At 37.3% G+C, this 23748-nt stretch overlaps 1 protein-coding gene across 11 annotated transcripts in view; it reads right to left on the bottom strand.

The window, feature by feature from the left end:
* PLEKHA1 (pleckstrin homology domain containing A1) overlaps positions 1 to 23748 on the bottom strand; it is a 53815-nt gene that overhangs the window by 5370 nt on the left and 24697 nt on the right. For 9 of the 11 annotated variants that reach the window (XM_058544179.1, XM_058544181.1, XM_058544180.1 and 6 more), the window contains 6 exons: positions 20782 to 20879; positions 16106 to 16231; positions 11136 to 11279; positions 9509 to 9577; positions 2565 to 2629; positions 1870 to 1933 (listed from right to left, as the gene is read on the bottom strand). In XM_058544179.1, coding sequence (XP_058400162.1) covers positions 1870 to 1933; positions 2565 to 2629; positions 9509 to 9577; positions 11136 to 11279; positions 16106 to 16231; positions 20782 to 20879 — 566 coding nt within the window. The remainder of the gene's footprint in view (positions 1 to 1869; positions 1934 to 2564; positions 2630 to 9508; positions 9578 to 11135; positions 11280 to 16105; positions 16232 to 20781; positions 20880 to 23748) is intronic. The other 2 variants (XM_058544185.1, XM_058544188.1) reach the window with 2 other exon arrangements.

Below are 23748 nucleotides of genomic sequence, written 5' to 3'. Positions count from 1 at the left end.
TGTTTTATCTACTGCTTTATTGTCTGAATCTGCTACAGGAACATTTATGCAATTGTGTAGTTAAAAAACCATTTTGACATCTTTGTATATATTATTTTTCTATAAATAATTTCTAGTGGTACCCTAAAACCTAAAAGAAGTATTGGTAGTCATCTTCCCAAGTGTCATATTCCTTGATAGGATCGTCCCTTCCAGTGTGAATTAAAAACTTTACCATGACTTTAATCCAATTAAACAAGACCCTAAGAGGGCTATAAAGATACTGCCCGTCCGGCCCTATGGCACAGCAGCTAAGTGCGTGTGTTCCGCTTCGGCGGCCCAGGGTTCGCAGGTTTGGATCCCGGGCACGCACCAACGCACCGCTTATCAAGCCATGCTGTGGCGGCATCCCATATAAAGTAGAGAAGACGGACACGGATGTTAGCCCAGGGCCAGTTTTCCTCAGCAAAAAAGGGAGGATTGGCATCGGATGTCAGCTCAGGGTTGATCTTCCTCACCAAAAAAAAACATACTGCCCTTTACGTCAAGATTCTAGAATCTGAAGTTCAAAAATTTTAAACTCCTTGATAATATTTTCACACCAATGATATTAACAAGGACTTTTTAAAAGGAAAAACTCAAAACAGGCAAAGGTAGAGTATACTTTCACTCATTACATATAGGAGCACAAATCTAGAAATCAATTTAGCAAAATAAAAGGTTTAAAAAGGTTCATGCTCTGATAGTTATTCTGATCTAGAAACTTAACCTAAAGAAGAAATTCAGGCAAATTTATGCACAAAAACATTCACCATACATTATTTATCACAGTAAATATACAAGAACTATGTAAATGAATGATCAGTAACACAGAGTAGTGGAGAGACAGCTTAATTCTGGAACGTTCATACAAGAGTAGGGTACAGTACTAAAAGGTTTTCAGACAATTTTTAATGATGTGGAAAAAATGACCACAATATATTCAACAAATAGGACATAACACTTTACTTCATATGACCCCATTTGTTATAAAAAAATATACCTTACAAAAGGCAGTAAAAAAATAAAAATGGTTGCCTGAATGTGGGATTCTGTGTGTTTTATAAACCACCCTTTTCCTCATATTTTTCTATTTTCCAAATTTTCTGCAATAAGCATATGTAACTTTTATAAAACAAAAACAAATGTTCTTTTAAAAAAAACTTCCAATCTAAATAATTCAATGTGCTAAAAAGCGTATTTTAAACTTAAAATACAAATGCCTATTTACCGTTAGTGAAACTATAAGATCTACTGTTGACTTTTATTATGGGTATTCAAGCCCCCTTTTTATAAAATTATCAAAAATGATATAATCAAAATCCCAAAATATGTGAAAAAACAACCCAAATTGAAAGTTAGCATCTAAGTTAAAACAGCATTTCCCGGGCGGGCCCCGTGGCTTGGTGGTTAAGTGCGCGCGCTCCGATGCTGGTGGCCCGGGTTCGGATCCTGGGCGCGCACCGAGGCACCACTTCTCCGTCCATCCTGAGGCCGAGTCCCACATACAGCAACTAAAAGGATGTGCAGCTATGACATACAACTATCTACTAGGGCTTTGGGGAGAAAAAAATAAATAAAATCTTTAAAAAAAAAAAAAAAAAAAACAGCATTTCCCTTCCCCCAAATACTACTTAATTTTATTCAACTAATTCTTAGCAAAGAATACCCCTATTTGCTGAACATATGACCTACCAAATCTTACATATAACATTTTTTTAAGTTGGTGAATTACAGTTGTCAAATTTTTTGCTTATTCCCATAAGCAACAAGTTTATTTATGTTTATTTCACCTCTAAAATTATTAATTTCTTGTTAGGAGGATCTATAATCTCCAAAGAAGTATCTTACCTGCACATAGAAAGTTCGAGATGACGTTACAATTTCAAAGAGGTTATCCCTCATCATTATGTCACTGGCAAGAAAAAAAAAGTCCCAATTTTACTTAAATGGCAATTGTTTGATACTTTCTTTCACTTGCTTATCCAGTACCAAATATATGCCAATAAGAAAATAAATATTGGAGGTAAAATACTGATTTAATAAAACTAAATTATCATCCTTTTCAATTTATTTTTGCATTAAATTTTACATATTTTATATAGTTATATATATTTTTAGAAAAGGTTCATAAAATAAGTTTAAAATTCAAAGTTTTCAACTGTGAAGAAATCAGTTTGCTCAAAGAAACACTGGCACAGTTAACACATTTTTTAATAAAGCTCTATTCTGCAGCAACCTCAAAATATTAAAATTAAAAATACATCAATTTGTCAAATATGATAGAAGTTGTTCATATTAAATTTTTCCTTTCCATTAATAAGCTTAAGGACTGGTTTCCTAATTTTTAACTTTCAAATAAAACAAAAAAATCTCACTACTTTAATCTGGGAGTTTTGAAAGGTCTAGCATATCCAATCTATAAAGAGTTAAAACTAACTCTAGAAGTAACAGAGAAAATATCATCTGTAAGCACAACAATCAAACTAAGGCACTACTGTGAATTAATAAGTTGTGCCAGGAGCCAAGTGAGAGCTGATGCTTACCTCTGCTTACATTCCTGGACTTTATGAACCTCTTTAAGTGGTATTACACGGAGAGGTTCCTTTTCCTGGCAAAAAAGCAAACAAACAGATGACGTATATTTTTAAAATCCGTTTAAGTGTTAGTTGTCTTATTTGGAGAGCTATGTGAAAATTATGCTTCTTTCTTGAAGCACATCTAAGACATAAATCTACCTTCTTGAACCATCCAGCATCACAATAGCTCAAATACTAAATATAACTTTATACACACTGTGGTTTGAGACAAGGAAACCAGCATATAACCCATATTCACATCATTTCCAGACTTAATGACAATGTAGCTTATTAAAAGCTATTACCCATCAGACTTTTCCCTGTTGGACCCCTACGTTCCCTGTTAAGTGGAGCACTTCTTCTTTTGGAATGTTATTTGATATAGAAGACACCAGAGTACTTAATACCCAGCTTAATCTGAGTTAAATTTATTTTTAGAATATTACTTTTATATGAATACATTATTTTAACAAGCACAATTTATTGAACATTTACTAAGTGCCAGCACATCTGCTAGGTTTTAAAAGGTTTTATCTCATTTAAACTTTCCACAGCACAATACATGCACCAGTATTCACCTGAGGAAACTGAGAATTACACGTTAAGTACCTCACCTAAGGTTTTAAAACCAGATATAAGACACAGATATAATTAGTTCCTAATAGCATAATATTTATATTATACATTGCATGAAATATCATATATCAAATTTCACTGAATATGACACCATGAGATTAAGACACCATTATTTTATGAAGCACTAGGCAAAAACTTAACTATGGCTGAACTCTTTTTAAATCACCAATCTTTCTTTAAAGTTTTACAAAGTAGTTCATTTTAAAATAACTTCAGATATGAATTTCTGTACACATTGCACCCTGTTTTCCAAGATGTTAATATTTACATTTGCTAACTCAGTGTCTGTGTTTGTGTACATATATGTGAATATGGTGTGGGCGCATATATTTTTCCTGAAATATCTGAAGGCAAGTTGTAGATATGATGTACTTTACTACTAAATACTTCAGGGGATATTTCCTAAAACAAGGATGTTCTCTTATATAACCACAGTACAATTATGAAAACCAGAAGTTCCACCGTGAAGCAACACTGTTATCTAATCTACAGACCATATTCAGATTTCATTAACTGTCCCAGCAGTATCCTTTCCAGCAAAAGAAAAATGATGTATTTTCTGATAGGATCATACCTTGTATTTAGTTGTCATGTCTCTTAGTCTCCTTTACTGTGGAATAGTTCTTCAGTCTGTCTTTCTTTTTCATGACCTTTAGAGTTTTAAAGAGTGTAGGCCAGATATTTTGTAGAACGTCCCTTAATTGGGGTTTGTCTGATGTCAATCATGCTTAGATTGAGGTTATACAGTTTGGGCAGGAAACCACAGATGTGATAAGCTCTTCTCAGCATACTATTCTCAGGGGGCACATGACAGTGGTTTGTCTCACTACTAGTGTGTTAACCCTGATCTCTCGCTTAAGGTCATGTCTGCCAGTAACTGTGAAGTTACTCTTTTCTCTTTTGTCGTTATTAAGTATCCTGCAGGGAGATAGCTGGAGCCTATACAGCACTCAGTTTCCCATCATAATTTGGCTCGCTAGTTTTATCAAACATTGAGGATTCTAGCCTGAAACCACCATTACTACAGTGGCTGGTAAATGGTGATTTTTCTAACCCCCTCAATTCATCTACACATATTAGCTGGAATTTTACTCTAAGGAAATGCTTTTCCTTCTCCATTTATTTATTCATGACTCATTTTATTCTCTGGGTTACAATCCATTACTATCGTCATTTATTTTGGTGCTCAAATTGTCTGAGTTTTGGGCACTGGGAGCCCCTTCAAGCTGGCTTGTGTGTCCTTTTGACACGTCCCCATCATTCTCCGAGCCACTTCCTTCTTTTCTGTCACAACTAGATCTTCTGGGCTCAGCTTGTACTTTCCCTACCCCAGCTCTGTAATTGGCCATTTCTCCTGGGGGCCCTCGTTCCTTTTGTTAGAGAATGGCATTTATAATAAGTTGGTTTTGGGGAGAGAGAATTTGCCCATCTCTTCTCTCAGCCACAGCTTTCTCATGATAGATGAGAAGTAATATTTCTGCGAAGTTTTACTTCATGCTTCTCTAATTATGAGTGACATTGAATATCTTTTTATGTTTAAAGATCATTTTAATTTCTTTGTAAATAAATGATCTAATCACGTCTTTTGCTTATTTTTCTACCAGATATTTTCCCCTAGGTTTTCTCTTTTTAATCTTTGAACCAACCACAAACTTAGACAAAGGCTGAAAAAACAACACAGAGAACAGATTTTCCTCAACCATTCCACAGTGAGTGGCTGACCTGGCCCCCGCCACCCTGAATATTCTAGCGTGTATTTCCTACAAAAACATCCTCTTCTATTATCACAATACAACCCTCAAAATTAGGAAAGTGTCCTCCAAATGTCTTTTATTAAAGCAAAAGAATTCAGGTGAGAATCACAGACTGCATTTACTTGTCATATCTCTTTTCTTTCCTTGACTTTGGTAATCTTGACTCTACTAAAGATCACAGGGCAGTTATTCTGTACAATGTCCCTCATTTGGGTGTGTCTGATGTTTCCTCATGATTAGATTCAGGTTATGAATCTTTGGCAGGACTATCACAGAAGCGATACTGCTTTCTTCTCACACTATCCTGTCAGGCGGTAAATGATTTTAACTCATCTCATCACCGATGAAGTTCACTTTAATCATCTGATCACCTGATGAAAGTGTTACCTGCCAACCTGTAAAGTTATTCTTTCCCGCTTTGTACTTAATATATGTTTTATAGACAGGTACTTTGAAACTGTGTAATCTCTCATTCCTCCTTCCTATGTACATTCATTCACTCACTCATTCATTCATTCATATCTGTATGGGCTCATGGATTCCCGTTTTATTCAATGGGCAATAATCTGTTGCCATCATTACTTATTTTGATACTCAAATTGCCCTAAACTTGGTAAGGGGGAATGTTTTCAAGTTGGATTCTGAGTCCTTCTGATATGTCCCTATCATTCTGTGAGGACTTCCTTGCTTTCTGAAACAAGATATTCCAGGTTTGTTTTATATTTATTTTTCCTGTCTCAGCTTTGGAACTGTGCCATTTCTCCATGAAGCCTAGGTTTCTTTCAACAGAAAATGGTAGTTTTATCAGTGCACAGAGCTAGGGAATATTTTATATGCATATAGATATATGTAAACACATGAATACATTTACATCCATATTTATTTCTACATCTATCTGTATATGTTAAAAGCTCATATCAAGGGCCGGCCCCGTGGCTTAGTGGTTAAGTGAGCGTGCTCCACTGCTGGCGACCCGGGTTCGGATCCTGGGCTCGCACCGACGCGCTGCTTCTCTGGCCATGCTGAGGCCGCATCCCACATACAGCAACTAGAAGGATGTGCAGCTATGACACACAACTATCTACTGGGGCTTTGGGGGGAAAAAATAAATAAATAAAATCTTTAAAAGAACAAGTTCATATCAATACATCTAATTCCAATCTAATACAAAAATCTTCTCCTTTTCCATATCTATTACTCCCAAGTGAGAAACTTGGCTTCTAGTCTCCTTAATATATTCCCTTATTTTATCACTAAGTATATATGTATTCATCCTCCCATCTCTGTAGCACCCTCTCCCGACGTGGATGCCCTCCCTCTTTTCCCTATTTCATGTTGGCCTAACCTAAGAGGACAGCCTCCTCATCCCACTTGGGCTCTTCCTGTCTACACCAGGCCACTCCAGCTCTTTCTGGCCCTGCCCCACCATGATGGACACCTACATTGATTTGCCTCACCTAAAAAATTTAGGCTGAAGTCTAAAAAGGCTACATATTGTATGATACCAACAATACAACATTCTGGAAAAGGCAAAACTATGGAGACAGTAAAAAGATCAGTTGTTACCAGGTGTTGGGGGGAGGGGGGAGGGAGGAATAGGCGGAGCACAGAGGATTTTTAGGGCAATGAAACTACTCTGTATGATACCATAATGGTGGGCACATATCATTATACATTTGTGCAAACCCATAGAATGTACAACACAAAGAGTGAACTGTAATGTTGTAATGTAAACTGTAGACTTCAGACGATTATTATGTGTCAGTGCAGGTTCATCAATTGTAACAAATATACCACTCTGGTGGGGGATGTTGACAGTGTGGCAGGCTATGCATATGTGGGGATAGGGGTTATATGGGAAATCTCTGTACCTTCCCCTTAATCTTGCTGTGAAACTTATACTGCCCTAAAAAAATAAAAGTCTTAACAAAAAACAAAACAAAACAGCAAAAAATAAAAAATAAATAAATAAATAAATTTAGGCTGAATTGTTTGTGATTGATGGGACGAAAAGAGGGCAAAGAGGATGAGGAAAGATCCCCTCATTTTTTAAGATCCTTTATGTATTAGAGATATTAATGTTTTATCTCTGATATACATTATAAATATTTTCTCCAGTTTTTCAGTTGTGCACTTAAGTCTTTTAAAATTACTGAAAAAACTTTTAAATCTTTATCTTTTAGAGATATATACTAAAATAATTATAGATGAAACGGTGCATCTAGAATTTGCTTCAAAATATGAAGGGGGAGGTGGTGGTGGTACACAAGAAACAAAACTAGCCACATGCTAGTAATTCTGAAATCTGGATGATGGATATATAGGGGTTCAGAATACTATTCTATCTACTTACTTTATGTTTAAACTTTCCCATGATCAAAAAGTTTTATGAAGGAGCACTTTTATACTTCAATCATCAATTTTCATCATATATCATTCTTGAGTATATATAAAAATATATAAGCAAAATAAATTGGTTATGGTTTTTTAAAACTTCAGTCAGATTCCAGCTCTTCTGAATCACTTTTTGACTAGAAGCCATCAATGTCAATGTTTTTCACTCCATACCACTCTCTGTGCCAAAAAGAGCATTGGTGATACAGCATTTCTTAAGAATGTTCCACTGTGTCCCCGAGATTTTCTTCCAAGCTGCCAGCCCCCTGTTCTACAGGTTTTGATGCTGATGTCTTCTGGATCTTACCCAAAGGTGCTGTGCATGAAAGCAATGACAACTACAGCACAGCTGCTGCCTGACTGCACCTCAGTGCAGCAGCTCTAAGACACTCTAAGATTTCAGAAACGGTAAAATGTGGGGGGGAAATGTGCATCTTAGTAATTGATGAAGGTCAATAATTATAAATATATTTCAAATTTTCAGCTTTATTATCTGTGTTTTCTAAATACTTAACATAATTTCCCTACCTCCTATGAAAGTTCAGTATTCTTTCATTTCAGATTTTATAGCATACTGTCCACATGCAGGTTTTCAAAATTTAGTAAATACTTCTATAATAGTTCTTGTCTCATTACAATTACTGTAGGTGACAGCGGTACATGTCAATTTCTCTGGCAAAACTGAACTCCTGAAGGCCAGAACATTGCTAACTGTTCTCCTTATTCCCAGCTCCCAGAACAGTGCACCAGGGCCATGGAGAGCTCAGCTCAATGAATGTCTGTTGCATGAACAACTCTTCCCAAGAGTACTGGCATTAATTAAAACCAATGAATCAACCTACCTACCAAGCATAACCTTCTGAGACACTAAGGCTGGTACTTTTTGGACCAAGTAACTACTACTTCCAATTGAGGCTCTTAGAACTTGAAGGCTGAGAAAGGCCTCCATGCTAAAATGGCTATCCTTACGATGTTACACCATTTTTCATTCATTCAAAAACATTTATTGATTATCTACCAAGTACCAGGTGCTATGTTCATAAAAGGGTACAAAAGAGAATCTTTGCTCTCAAGAAGCTCATGTAGTTAACTGGTAATGACAAGTATGCATACAATTACAAAACACAGTGGAAAGTATTATGATAGAAGTGGGCATCGGGTACCACCGTGTGTTAAGAGAAGGCACTTAATCCAGAGTCCAAAAGCTTCCCAGAAGAACAGACACCTGAAATGAACCTTAAAATATTCCCTTCCTATTCTCTAGTACTCTGCTGTCCAATACAGTAGCCAGCAGCTATGTGTAATCATTTAAATTTAAATTAACGATTATTAAGTACAATCAGTTTTGGTTTAAAAATTAAATAAAGTCAGGTTCTTCAGTCACATGAGCCACATTCCCAGCACTCAACAACCACACGCAGCCAATGCAGATCTAAAACATTTCCATCAGTGCAGAAAATTCTACTGGACAGTGCTGCTCTGGTGCCTTCATTCAAATAAAGTATACGGTTCCCCCCTCAAAAGTCCTATGAAACTAGAAGAGGTAGGACAGACGTGTAAAGCACAGAATTGCATCCAATTTATCCAACAATCTATTGCAGAACTCAGGTCACATGATGAGAATATTTTAAATAAGGATGTTAAACAAGTGAAAGATGGAATTTCAGTCTTAGATTCTACATTCAGATAGGACAAAAATGCCTTATATGAAGAAACTTAGTAGTCAATCTGAAATAGGAAAAGAAAATGTCAAAGAGGGCAGGGAAGAGAAAGCAGAAATATAGAGAGTTAAACTTTCAGAGACTTAATTCCTTCCACCACCTCCTCCAGCGCCCCTTTAAAGGACATTTGTAGACTGAGGGGTCCTGATATTTTTAATTCTTTCAAGGTGGAATGCCTTTGAAGATATGATCTTTTCATTTAAGATTTATTTAACAAAAACACCATTAACTAAAAGCATCACGACAAAATAAACTGAGCCCTATGTACCTCTCAAAACCAGATTTAATTATTTTAAAAATAGAAAACAGGACAAGAAGTTTTATATATATATATATATATATAAAATCACCACAGTGTAATACTTCTCAAACATTTTAAAGCAAGATTTACAACACAGTAACATACCAGTTCAGATTTGAAGTAGCCTATTGTGTTTTCATCCAACTGAAAATATCTTCTCTTCCAGTTTTTCATCTACCAGAGATGAACACAGACATAAGACTTCTGTTTCTAAGAATGTCAACTGTAAATAACCACTTAATTATTCTGATATGAACCCACAATCAGAAATGTCAAGCACTGGAAAATCTCACCACCCTCCCTTAGTGAGCAGACAGATGAAACTTCTCTTTTGCTCTGCAAGCCTTCAAGTCCTAACTCAACTTTGGTAGCTAGCTTTCAGCTTTGACTCCATGATTTTTTAATACAGTTTCATATTTTTAATGCTCTAAAAGTTAAAAAAAAAAAAAAAAAAAAAAAAAAGCACTTCCCCATCCTCCCCATCCTCACTCCACACAGTAAGTGCTATCAAAGTTTAAGAGTAAGCACAGGAAGCGCTACTAAACCACACCAAGTTTCCCCATCTGTAAAATGCAGGAACCCTTCCACATGCATTTTATACTTGGTAGTAAAGCAACAAATACTTAATTAAGTGAACCTACTTTGTACAAGTATTTTTTCTCAGTGAACTACACTTTTTGTTAAAACTTCAGTATCTCTAAGGGTTGGTATTTTGAACTTACGAGTAAAACAAAAAGAAAGGAAATTCTCCTTAAAAGCCCTAACCAACACACCAGGGTGTCACAGCCAGAGAATCCTGACTTGACCCACAGACACACTGGAGGGAGAAACCTGTAGCCCTCCCCTTGGGTCCCTCAGCCTAAAGAAGGTCAAACACGCGGGGCTGAAGGAGCCCTCTCTTGGCCGACCTGAGCTGATCAGAGTTGCCAGAAAGTGACGCGAAGCCAAACAGAACTGCCAGTAGAGATCTAAGTATTTCTTTACTTACAGCAATTTTTGTTCTTTTATTTTCAAATTTTAAAGTTTATTTTCTTATGAAATTCTAAAGATTTAGTTCCCATAGAAAGAATGACAGATTTTGGAAAGGTACGCTGGAGCCTCAGAAATACTGGTGAATCACTTGCTCTTCCCACAGCTCCCCCTCACAGATCCGGCTGTGTGCGAGTATCTGGGCTAACCCGAAATGGCTCTTACTAAGGACCAGCTGCCACGCTAACTACTGTCTTAATTTACACCTTTCAAAACAACATCTGGATGGTAGGTTTTATAATACGATTTTCCTTAAAAAGAAACTGAAAGCCTGAGAGGTTAAGTAAGTAGCCCAACATCACAGAGCTTTCAACCGAGGTTAGCTCAACACCAAATCGAGTAAGCAATCCTTCCACGCCCCGCTCCTACCATCTCTCCACTAGAGCTCTTTCTCTGACCCACTCCCAAGGGGGGAGAAATCAATAGAAAAACTTTCTGGGATAAATTTAAACTGTTAGGAAACCTCATTTAAAACTGAAGGACAGTGGTAATAAGCATTAACTCACCCAGCCGCCCACAGACCAAGAAAATACTAGCCCTGAGTTATGAACACAGAATAACCCCTATTCCACCTCCTGACTCCTCAGCATGCTGGCCTCTCGCTTAGGGTCTTTCACAAAACAAAGCAAACAACGCGTATGTTGTAAGTCTGCTAACGCACACTCATTTTTCATTAATTCCCATATTTTCTTAAGCTACTCACCACTGCTCCTTGTTTCACACAATATCCAGCTTTGATAACTGCACTGTCTGGAGGTGGTTTAGGAGAAAAGGAAGGAAGATGGCTTTGGGACCGTTTCAAATTATTTCTGTCAATACTTTCACCACATTCATTTACCTCTTCTTTCTAAAATGAAGCAAAATAAAGAAACTCTTTTCTTGCTTGTTTAGCTTCAAAGCATACTTACATTTCACGTTGTTATCCTAGCAAAAAATCTTAAAATCTAATCTTAGTTCAGTTAGGAACAAGGATTTTAAAGTGAAGAGTTTTCTAATTAATTTGAGATACTTAATTATAACTTTCACAACATTGATTAAACCACAGATTTCTATTTCTTTTGTTCTGCAAAAGTCCCGCCACCAGTGCTTTTTTTGTGGGAGGTAAGGGGTAGGGAGGTTAACTTTTTATTTTGAACTAATTAAAGAGATTCACAGAAAATTGTAAGAAAAAATGTAGAGAAGGGGGGTCCAGCCCCGTGGCCTAGTGGTTAAGTTCACGCGCTCCACTTTGGCGGCCCGGGTTCACAGGCTCGGATCCCGGGCGCTGACCTACACCACTGTCGGCCATGCTGTGGCAGCGACCCACCTACACAATAGAGGAAGATTGGCACAGATGTTACCTCAGGGCAAATCTTCCTCAGCAAAAAAAGAAAAAAAAAGGAGGGGGGCCAGTCTGGTGGCAAGAAGTTCGCACACTTTGCTTCAGCAACCCCAATTTGTGGCTTCGGATCAGGGACCGGACCTACACCACTTGTTGGCCATGCTGTGGACTGGCACAGATGTTAGCTCAGCGACAATCTTCTTCAAGAAAAAAGAGAAGGACTGGCAACAGATATTAGCTCAGGGCCAATCTTCCTCACCAAAGAAAAGAAAATGTACAGGAGGTCCTATGCACCCTTCAAATGGTTCCCCCAACAGGGAAACTGTATGACTATAGTACATTATCAAAACTGACACTGGAACATTCCACAAACCTTATTCTGATTTCACCAGTTTTACATGCACTCATTTGCCTCTGTGTATGTGTCATTCTCTGCAATTTTATCACATGCAGATTTGTGTGACCACCACCCACAACCAACGCACATAAGCATTCATCACCACAAGGCTCCTGTGGGCGACCCCTTGAGAGCCCCTATCCCCAATCCCTTGGCAACCACTAATTTGTTAATGGCAGGTGACCTTTGGAGATTGGCTTTTTTTCACTCAGCATAATTTTCTGGAGATTTAGCCAGGATATTCCTTGTATCAATAGCTCATCCCTTCTTATTGCTAAGTAGTATTCCTGGTTTGGATGTACAATCAGTGGTTTAACTACTCCCACCTGTTAAAGGGCATTGTGTTGTTTCCAGTTTTTGGCTATTAGGAATAAAGCTGCTATGAACATTCATGTACAGGTTTTTGTACAAACATAGTCTTCATTTCTCTAGGATAAATGCCTAGGAGTGCAAATGCTGGGTCCTATGTATTTGCAAGTTCACTTTTATAAAAAAACTGTCAAACTTTTTCAGAGTGGTTGTACTGTTTTACGTTCCCACCAGCACTGTACGAGTGATTCAGTTTCTCCTCATCCTTGTCAGCATTTGTGTTGCCATTTTTATCTGAGTCATTCTGATAGGTGTGCAGTGATACCTCATTGTGGTCTTCATCTGCATTTCCCTACTGACTAATAATGGCGAACATCCTTTCTAGTGCTTATTTGCTATCTCTATATCTTTTATCTTTTGGTGAAATCTCTGCTCATGAATTCTACCCATTTTCTAATTGGACTGTTTGGGTTTTTTTACTGTTGAGTTCTCTATATATTCTAGATACAAGTGCCTTGTTGGATATGAGGTTTGCAAACCAGTGTGTAGCTTTTCTTTTCATCCTTTTAACAGGGTCCTTCACAGAGCAAACATTTTTAATTTTGATGAGGCCTAACTTATCAATTTTTTCCTTTTATGTGTTGTGCTTCTGATGTCAAGTCTAAAAACTCTTCACCTGAAGATTTTCTCCTTCGCTATTTTCTAAAAGTTTGTCCATTTTTTTTTTTTCAGATATAAGTCCAGTGCTTTTAAAAACCATCTAACTATACTTAGGTTTTCCTGTTCCTGCAAAGCACTGGCTTCCTGTTTATTTATAGCAAACAACACGTGACAATCTAGAATCTCACAAATCAACCAAAGGTATATTTTCAGGAACTCCTAAATATCAAGAGAAAAACTAAGTACTGGAGTCATATCTTGAGGAATTTTCAACCTGTTCTATATTTAGACAGGTCAACAGCACTAATTATGTACTTAACTTTTTTTTTTTTTTTTTTTTTGTGAGGAGATCAGCCCTGTGCTAACATCTGCCAATCCTCCTCTTTTTTTGCTGAGGAAGACGGCCCTGGGCTAACATCTGTGCCCATCTTCCTCCACTTTATATGGGACGCCGCCACAGCATGGCTTGCCAAGCAGTGCGTCGGTGTGCGCCCGGGATCCGAACCAGCGAACCCCGGGCCGCCGCAGCGGAGCGCGCGTACCCAACCGCTTGCGCCACCGGGCCGGCCCCTTAACTTTTTTTTTTTTTTTTAATTTTTTTTTAAATTTTTTGTTTATTGCAGTAACATTGGTTTATAATGTACTTAACTTTGTATCCCAGCACTTAACTTGCTGCCAACCCAATAGTTACTACTTAATAAATTAATCATGCAAATAAGATTTGACATTTTCTTGATAATATACCTTTCAAATGCATTTAACCATATTCCACAATGATAAAGCAATAAAAGTCGTTGGAATCTTTAATATGGCACCTGCTATGGAATCTTAGAACCTACTGAATAATCTACACCAAAATTAAAACACAATAAAATTTTAATTCTATACAAAATTGAAACAGCCACAGATACAAACAACTACAATATCTTAATACAATAATAGACAAATTGTCTTACCCCTTATATCAACATAAGATATAATACAGGTGAAAGTAGCTTAGTCTAGCTATATCTTAACCAGAATTCTTAAAGGTTAAAATCATTACTTTTAAAAAAAAGCAAACATAAACATGCACACACAAAATCCTAGCTTATTTTTTATCCAACTTTGGTGAAAAATGTAAGCTCCCACTAGAGCAGGGATTTTTGTTCATTAATATATCCTTTGCCTGGAATAAAGAAGCAGTCAATAATTAATTTATTAATTGACATGGTAGAATTCTATTTCCACTAATCAGTCTCCCCTGACAAAAGACTTGAAAAGTATGGTGCATAATACAATTTGATTTAAAAGGTTTATAAAGTGCCAAAGCCTTTTAAGTTCAAAAAGGCATAAAGGCAATGAAAATGCCCAACACTGACAATATCAATTAATTACTTTAAAATTTTTGGTTTCTCAACTGCTAGTAATTTAATTTGCATTACAAATTTATTCACTCAATTCACACAAGAAATTTAAGCTCACACAAAAGTTTTAATTTTATCAAAATTTTTTAATAAACTTATTTTTCATAATACCCAAATAAGATTTGACTTAGCATATCAGTACTTTTGAGACAGAAATGAGTCAAAATTACAGTTCTCTGGCTCAATTAGGCTAGGTTGTAGAAAAACAGCTTTAAAAAATCACACATATTTGCAAACTCTTTGACTTGGCAATTTTATTCCTAGGAGTTTATGCTTTAAAAAAATATTATTTATGTCTCTCAAAGTTTACGCTAAAAGAATGTTCATCACAGCATCTGTGAGATAATGGAAAATATATATATATGGGTCTCTGCCCCCAGTGCCTGCCACAGAGCTCCTAGGACCCTTGTAATTGCCTAAGTGATAAGGGCACTGGGAGCATCTCTTGTTCTCAAGAGGCGACTCTAGATGAGCTCCTGGACGGGGTCTGGTCACCAGAAAGACCAAGCTATGATTAGAAGCTTGAGCCCCACCCTCCATTCTCCAAAGAGGGGAGAGGGGCTGGAAATGGAGTTACTGCCCGATCATGTTTACGTAAGGAAGCCTTCATAAAAAGCCCAAAAGTATGGGGTTCAGAGAGCTTCTGGGTTGATGAACACATGGAGGTGCTGGGAGAGTGCCCAGAAAGGGCATGAAAACTCTGCACCCCTTCCCACACACCTTGCCCTATGCATTTCTTCCATCTGGATGTTCACCTGTATCCTTTACCATATGCTTTTATAATCAACCAGTAAACAGTAAGTAAACTGTTTTCCTGAGTTCTATGAGCCACTCTAACGAATTAATCAAACTTGAGGAGGGGGTCACAGGAACCTCTGATTTATAGCCCACCAGTCAGAAGGAGAGGTGACAACTTGGACTTTCAATTCACATGTGAAGTTGGGGGGGAAAGGGGAGGAGTCTTGTGGGACTGAGCCCTTAACCTGTGGGATCCAGGTAGACAGTGTCAGAATTGAGTTAAACTGTGGGACACCCAGCTGGCGTCACAGAATTGCTTGGTGTGGGGGAAAACCCCACACATCTGGCGTCAGAAGTGTTGTGAGTGTGACAGCAGTGTGAGAGTGAAGGAAAACCACAGGAGGAGGAGTGGGTTTTTCCTATTTCCATTGTTTATGAAAGAAAAAGGAAAAAGAACTCTGTCCAACAACAGAGGATTTGTAAACTATGATAAATTCATGACGAAACTACTATACAGTCGTTGAAAGTCATGTAGAATAATTTTTGAAGACTTGGAAAATGTTTGAGATGTAAGCGAAAAAAGCTGTTTACATTTCTGGGGCAAAAGTACACAGAAGACAGGCTCAGAGAAAACACGAAAAGTGTTAAGTGTTTATTTGTGATCTCCAAATTTTTTACAGTAAATACATACGTTTGAAATAAGAAACAAATATAAAGTTTTTTTGTATTAATTGACTGCTGTATTAATTTGGTATAAGACGTACTATTTTAGTTTTGACAGTAATGCAAAAATCAATATATAGTAATTAAACCATCACACAATATAAGAACCAATTTATTACCTGAGTTGGAGTAATGATGGGCACACCACCAACAATGTCAGTTCTGTAAGACACTTGCTTCTTCCCACATTCACCCTGGCGACTTAGGTTATCAGAATGAGGCTGTGAGTCTGACTGCTTTGGTACCTAAAATAAGAAGTCAAATGAACTGTTGAACTTCTGCAACCAGCATTATATCTGAGACCATCTTTTATCACAGAATTTCCAACTAATTGTCTATTTAAATGTAACTGACATATATAAAAATTATTTATAGAGTGTGTATATACCCCTTTAAGTTCTCAGACTAATTTTTCTGTTACAGTAATACTTCATAATACTACCATCATTTACTGAGTGCTTATTTGGGCAGGGACTGTCTCATACATCTTCCTATTTAATCTTCCTATCAACCCTATGCAGAGGGGCGGTGTCTCCAGGGTAGGGGTAAGAAAACAAGAGGCCCAGAGGCATTAGCGAATGTAGGTTCAGATTCTGGCTATACTGCTTTCTAGCTAAGAAGTTTGTGTAACTCTCTTCCACACTCAACCACTGCACTATACCCTGTGTATTAGAGCACTTGATACTGTACTGTAGCCCTGTGCTGTTATCTTTCCCTTTCCTTCACTCCTGCCCATGATTCTGCAACACCCCCGAGCACAGGGATCATGGTATATTCATCATTACTGTCTTCAGGACAGAGTCTACTACTGAAAACACAGTAAGTATTCAATAAATGCTGAAAGACTGACTCAGTGGATGAATCCAAAATCAGCAGGAAAAAAGAATAAAATACTTAACATAAGTTAAAAGTCAAAATGTTCAAAATAAGTTAAAACATTAGGAATTTTAAAAAGGAATTCTAATACTTGTATCAATGATAAATCACTCACAAGTATAAACAACAACTGTGACCGCAGCAGAATTTCATATACTAACACCTCACTAAAGTGGAATCAAAGAATCAAAGGTATAGCAAATGTTTACTGTACATTTTAGCTTTTCTCATGTGGCCTAATCAGGGACTAGATACTTGGCTAATCAATATTTCTGTCAATAGATTGTTTCACATAGTCTGAATCATAAATTTTTAAGGCTTTGACTAAAATGTAGTAAGATATGCTCAGTACCAATTAAGACATTGAACAGGGTATTTAATCCCTCTCCAGTGATTAACTTTGCCTGTGATGCAGTTAATCCCTGTGAACGGGGTACTGGCACAGCTACAGGGGACACCATTCAAATTGCACTCAGAGACCCAAACCATTTATTAATATGATTCCAAAGCAGTGCAGTTTCTCAAGCTTTAGCGTGCATGAAGTATCACCCGGGAACATTATTAAAAGCTTCAGATTCCCAGGCTCCATACCCAGACATTCTGATTCGGTAAATCTACAGTGCAGGCCACAAACCTGCACTTTAAGCAGGAACACCGTTTTGGAGGCAGGTGTTTCATAAATCACACTGACAATCACTGCTCCAAAGCCTGCGCACTCTCTTTGATGAAGCTACTCTCACCAGGTTTGTGGAAAAGCAGGTTTACAATGGTGTCTGCAGACAAGGCTTTACAGGAATCTTTCTGCAAAATATTGGGCAAACATGGTCCACGTGTATATGAGAGGAGTGGCAGAGCTAAGCTGTAGTAGATCCCAACCCACATAGAAATAATTTATGGATATAAGTAACTTGTCTCTTGGTGACTTCTGAACTCCCTCTCCTCTCCTTCCCTACCTCACGTACCTTGAGATGCTTCCCCTCCAGGCTTTCTCCCCAGGCCTCAACCCCAACCCTCCACTCTCACATTCCTATTTACACTACAATGCCAGTCACCGGCAGAAACAACAGAGAGGGAGAAACAGGAAAGGAAGAGAAGAGAAATGAATCCTGAAGGGGAATACCTCCCGAATTCTTCTAAGAGTTTTTTCGAAGAGGTTGCACATTTTGGATTGCCTTTTAAAGGCAATATGATAATGGACAGAATTTTACTTGACAAGATTCGCATACACACAGGACAGTACACTGAGAAACAACTAGCTAAGGAAGCCCACAGTGTTTTCTAAGGAACAGCATCATGTATTCCAATTATCTTGACAGAGAAAACATGGCCAAGTTATCCCATTAAGAAAAGAAAACTCTAGTCATTGATACTCCCTTCAGGGGTTGGTTTCTTTACTACTGCGCTCTTTCATTTTTTTTTTAAAAAGGGGAAAAAAACTTTTAAATGGCAGACACCAACACACATTCACACATTCACATAGCCTTGAGGAAAGTAAGGAGAGCCACAGACTAGGGTGTTGGAGGATAGTCCATTAAGATGGCAAGGTAGTATTATTAGGAAGTAGTTAAACAATCACCATTCCCTTTACCCTCTTCCCCCTAACCACTCCTATTCTGAAACCACATACTTCCAAAACCTAATTTTGGATTTCCAAAAATCTTAAGTTTGTACATCACACTGTACTCAGCAGACCACTAAATTACATAGTAGTTGACCAACATGTCATTTGGAGTGATTCCGTAGAAAGGTAAACTACACATATATTAAAATGTAAACTTTAATTTTTCAAAGAAATTGACATGAAAATCATCAGCAATTTCCATGGGAAAGTATGACAAATTAGAGATTCCACACCATAAACAGACTTAAATGTCTACAATGGATATGAAATTAAAACTGGTAAGATTTTTTTAAAGAATAAAATTAATTAAAATGTATCTTATTAAAGCATGGGAAATTCTTTCATTGCCATCCTGAATTAAATGTGTATCTACATAAAGTTGATTTTTAGTAAATGCTATCAATTCTATATTCACTCTAATATAGTAATAATCACTTTGTTGACAAGCTAAGGATTTCTACACCTTATATGTATTTATATTTTCTAAAGGTGAATTATAAAAACAGGAATTATAGAAGCATGAATACCAACAGATTTACTTTAAAAACTATAAGCTACAAGACCACAAAACTATTTAAAAGTCTGCATACTTTGAAATATTACTGAATCCCTAATCAGTTTCTCTTGCATTCAAATAAGTTTAACAGTGTCATTTACATAAGATGGTTTCAGACCACTAATAAGTTAGATATAGCAACTCAAGAACCCCCAAAATGGTAAAAAGCCTGAGACCATTCACTACTTTTTCTCTTTAAGCACTAAGAAACCAGTGCTGCTTATTATTGCAAATTGTAAAAAATTAATTCAGTAAAATTACTGATATTGCTTTTCTAAAGAAATTTTCCAAGTAGGGAATATTTCTTAAAAGAGTTAAAAACTATCAGTTAAAACCTTTTAAGAATATGCACTTCTGAATCAGTTCAAAAAATCGCTTTCTTGAAACTGCACAAACCTAAAATAGCTTCTGCTTCATGTACAGATCAGATGCGTGCGTGGGTGTCCTGTCATGTGGTAACAAGCTGTTCTGGTGCAAGACAAAAAATTTGACTTAACCATGAGAACAGCTTTAGTTATGTTAACTCTTCATTGTGTTGTGGTATAAATATGGAATCATTCATTTTAGATGGAAACTAACAAGTGACTAACACATACTGATTTGCCGGGCATCTGCTTTTTGGGAGTAAGTCGTTTAGGGTCAGTAAATAACTGCACTTTAGTAAAAACACACTTCAATTTACATAAACCTCACACAGGAACTCCTTCCCAACCATCTCCCTGTCCCGCGGGCCTACTATGTGTTTCTCTACCAGTGAGGAAGGAGGAAAAGGTAAGGAGAGGTACAGTCAGCGAACAGAACTCATCTACCTGCTTATCCTCATCAGTAGTCAACTCTCGCAGAAAAGTTTGCTTTTTGCTTTAGGAACAAAGAGTAAGGAGAAGGGTCTTTTCAGCAAGCAGTAAGGCACTTGGCTCCAGAGTCACACAGACTGAGTTCGGCTCACAGCTCCACAACCTACCAGCTATGACCCCTGTAAATTACTCAATCCTTTTAAGCCTCACTTTTCCAGGTAATTTGGGTAAAATCTTCAGTGCAAGGCCTTGCACACTGCAAATAATCAATACATGGAAAAGTGCATCAGAAAATTAAAAAGAGAAGCCCAGGCTGAAAGCAGGAAGCTGTAGCACGGAAAAGAAGTTGCAGGGGCAGCAGACCCTGGAACTCACGGGAAAAAAGCGCATGCAGCGCCAAGTTCAGGGCCTGCGACGACTCCCCAGGGGCCCCAGGGCGGGACCCTCTGGCTGCCACAGCTGTTGAGACCAGTCCCCACTGCAGGGCCTCACTGCTAAGCCCTGCACCTCCCCTCCTGCTCCCATCTTCAACTCCTGCCCTAACACCAGTCAGTCCCAGTCACGCTGTGAAGGCCTGAACGTCTCCTCCTATTTCCCAGGCAGGTGGCAGGAAGCCTCTTACTCTACTCTGGAAGAAAAAAACGTATCCTCAAGGTAGAACTCTACTTGCATTTTCCCCTAGAAACACTGTAAGCAGTGGTTAAAATCTACAATAATATACACCCTTATTAAGTACATAATGGGTTAAAAAGGCATTTATGGGCTGATTTCAAGAGCTGACAGTCACCAGTACAAGAAAAGGTATTCACTTTGTAAACACCTGTCTTTTAAACAAACTCTGAGTACACAACCTGTTAGTAAGCTGGGGACATTCAGCAGGTGTATTTTCAAAATGTAAAGATCACTTCTAGATATTAAAAATTTTTCACAAAAAATACAAATACTTACTGTAATTTTTATAGCTTTGTTCAACACATTTACCCATTCTACTAGGTCCTGCTGATCATTGGCTTGTAGGAAATATTTCCTCATCCCTGCATTCATAACTGTTGAGAGAAAAAATAAACTACAAAACACGAAATTTTGCACTTGGTACCTCTAAATTTATGTTGCAGCAGCTGAAAATCCTTGCTAGGTTCAATATTTTGACTCCCTTGGATGTGACAAAATGTTAGATCATATATAATACTGCTTTTTTAACTCATTAACATAGGTAAAACTCTTATTTTTAAGGGCCACATTTTTCATTAAATGGAAATACCACAATATATTTAGCCAATCCCCTAATGATGGACATTTAAGCTATTCCCAATTTTTTAAATTATATAAAATATCCCAATAAAACATCATGTACATATATTTCTCTATACTTGGGCTAGCATTTCTATAGGATAAAATTCTTAACATAGACTTGTTGGGTCAAAGGGAATTTACATTTAAAATTTTTATAGATACTGTCTTCCCAAAAGGTTGAATCCATTTTCATTCCTACCAATAGTGTATGCAAAGGCCTATTCCGTCTAATACTCCGCACCAGTACTGCTTATCAGCACCTGTGCTTGTTACGTACCTCTTGTTTTCAGCCCCAAGGTTCTGTGACATTGGGGCTGGGAGTCTGGGAACAGTATTTCCCAGACTTCCTTGCCAGCTCAGGTCATGTTCTGCCAATGGGAGGTACTGATGGGAGACTGGAAGGTGGGAGGGAAACGGGGAGACGGGACTCTTGCGGATTCCTGCTCTTGCTGACCTCCCTCCAGCAGCAGCAGTAGCACACAACTAGCTGCTGCTCCAGGCTCTGCTGCCTCTCCTTACACAGGCCTTGCAGTCCCCTCAGACACCAATCACTAGCTTCATGGTGGCCCCTTCTCCCAAGTCCTAGGTTCTGGCAAAACCAGCTCTTCCCTTTGTCTGTCCAGCCCTGACGGTGGTAGCTGCTTCATGCAGTTTCTAATTTCTGGCTTACTTCAGCATTCCCTTTGTGCTTTTTCAGCCTTCCAACATCTGGGTAACCAATTCCCTGTAACAAATCCCCTGGGTTGAAACACCTCGTGTGGTATGTTTTCCTGACTGATACAGCACTCTCTGACAACCTAACTGGTGAATAATTATACCATGTTTAAATCTGAATTTCTTTGATTATTGAGGCAAATTCGTTTTGTATGTTTATTGGCCATCTGTATTTGTTTTGTGAACTTTATTTTCTTTACCCATATTTCTCCTGAGTTATTTTTTATTGATTTATAAGAGCTTTTGTATTGATCCTTTCTGTTTCATTTCAAGTACTTTTCCCAGTCTGCCATTTGTCTTTTCACTTTGTTCACGGTATTTTTAACCAAACAGAAATATTTTATCAATCTTTTCCTTTTCCTTTCCTTTAATGACTCTAGCTTTCATATCATATTTAGAAAATCTCCCCAACTCAAGATTATAAAAATAAACACCTTTATTTTTCCAGCACTTATGTATTTTCTTTATATTTAAAATCTTAATACATTTGGAACTTTTTCATGCAATTTAATTTATATACACCCCCTTTAATGAATATCGACTTGTTTAAAGCAAAGCACATTTGCACATACACTTGTCTACAAACTACCATAGCCAACTCAAATTAAAACTTATTAATTATACATCATGTGTATTTATTTTTAAAAATATCAACATTATTCTAGGAGCTAAGGCATGTGAATAGCTACACTGTTGCAATTTTTGAAATATAAAAATAACTTCTAAAAGTCTCCATCAAAATTTTAAATGATATACTAGCCTTCAGTTGAATATGACTAAGGGAAGGAGGAAATGAAAACCCTCAAGGAAAAAAAAAGTTATTTCTCAAATGCATACGATTTTGAAATTGAGACTGAGACCAAGACACTCTAAACCAGAGCTTCCTTGAATTGAGATGAAGGTCTTAGAAAAGAAGTCAAATCATATCTTGTGAAGTGCTATAAAACAACCAGTCTGGAAACTAAAGAAATTTAACACACTGTAAATCACTCTTTTATATCTTACTAGAGACTGAAGAAATTATAAATGCCATAGATATAAATTAAGATAAATTAGTAACTCACTAGAATATTATACATGTCAATATACAGCTTTTGTTTTTAATTTCTAACAATCAGAGAAGCACCCTTTCATAACCTTTTTCCAGTTTAGGCTGAAGCTGAGCTCTCCTCATAATGGCTTCTTTCCCTCAATGTTGTTTAAAAATCTAAGCCCAGAACACTGAAGAGTTTAAAAATTTAAGCACTTAGTAATACACTACACCTGCTATAAAGTAAGTGCTTAATATATATATTTTTGAATGAATAACATTTATATAAGGACCTCTTTTAAGGAAGGAAGAGAGGCAAATATATCTCTAAAAAGATTCTTAGCACACCTTGCATGTGAATAAAAACTCATGTGCTTTAGTATTGTTTCATGGCAGAAAGAAGTATAGTGATATGATGGGGGGAAAATCAGAGCCTGGAGTCAGCCAGACCTGACTAGCTCATGCCCTTACCAGCAACATTACCTTGTAAAAATTATGTAATCTCTATGAGCCCTGTTTTTCTCATCTATGCAATAGAACGCCACCCATCCCTTCCTCAAGGGGTGGAGGTGATGTATGAAAAGAAACTAGCACAGTGCTTAGGACAGAATAGATATGCTTCTTCATCTTCATCATCATCATCAACATCTGGAGATTTCCAAGCAACAAAGCATGTGGAAAATGTAAAGCAAATTACTGAAAAGTGGCTATTAGCAATGTCAGAGGAAGAGAGGACAGAGAAAGGAAGAAAAATAACTTTGAGTAACAACAACAACAAAAGAAAACCTGCATGAAACCTGTAAGTTGTCAAGCTTTTAAAGCAAGGGTTTCATCATGTATAATGAATGCAGCCCAGGGGCTTGTGTTCTACTGTCTTT

The sequence above is a fragment of the Diceros bicornis genome, chromosome 6, assembly GCF_020826845.1.
Source record: "Diceros bicornis minor isolate mBicDic1 chromosome 6, mDicBic1.mat.cur, whole genome shotgun sequence".
Lineage (NCBI taxonomy): Eukaryota > Metazoa > Chordata > Mammalia > Perissodactyla > Rhinocerotidae > Diceros > Diceros bicornis.
This window is presented reverse-complemented; position numbering and strand designations above follow the sequence as displayed.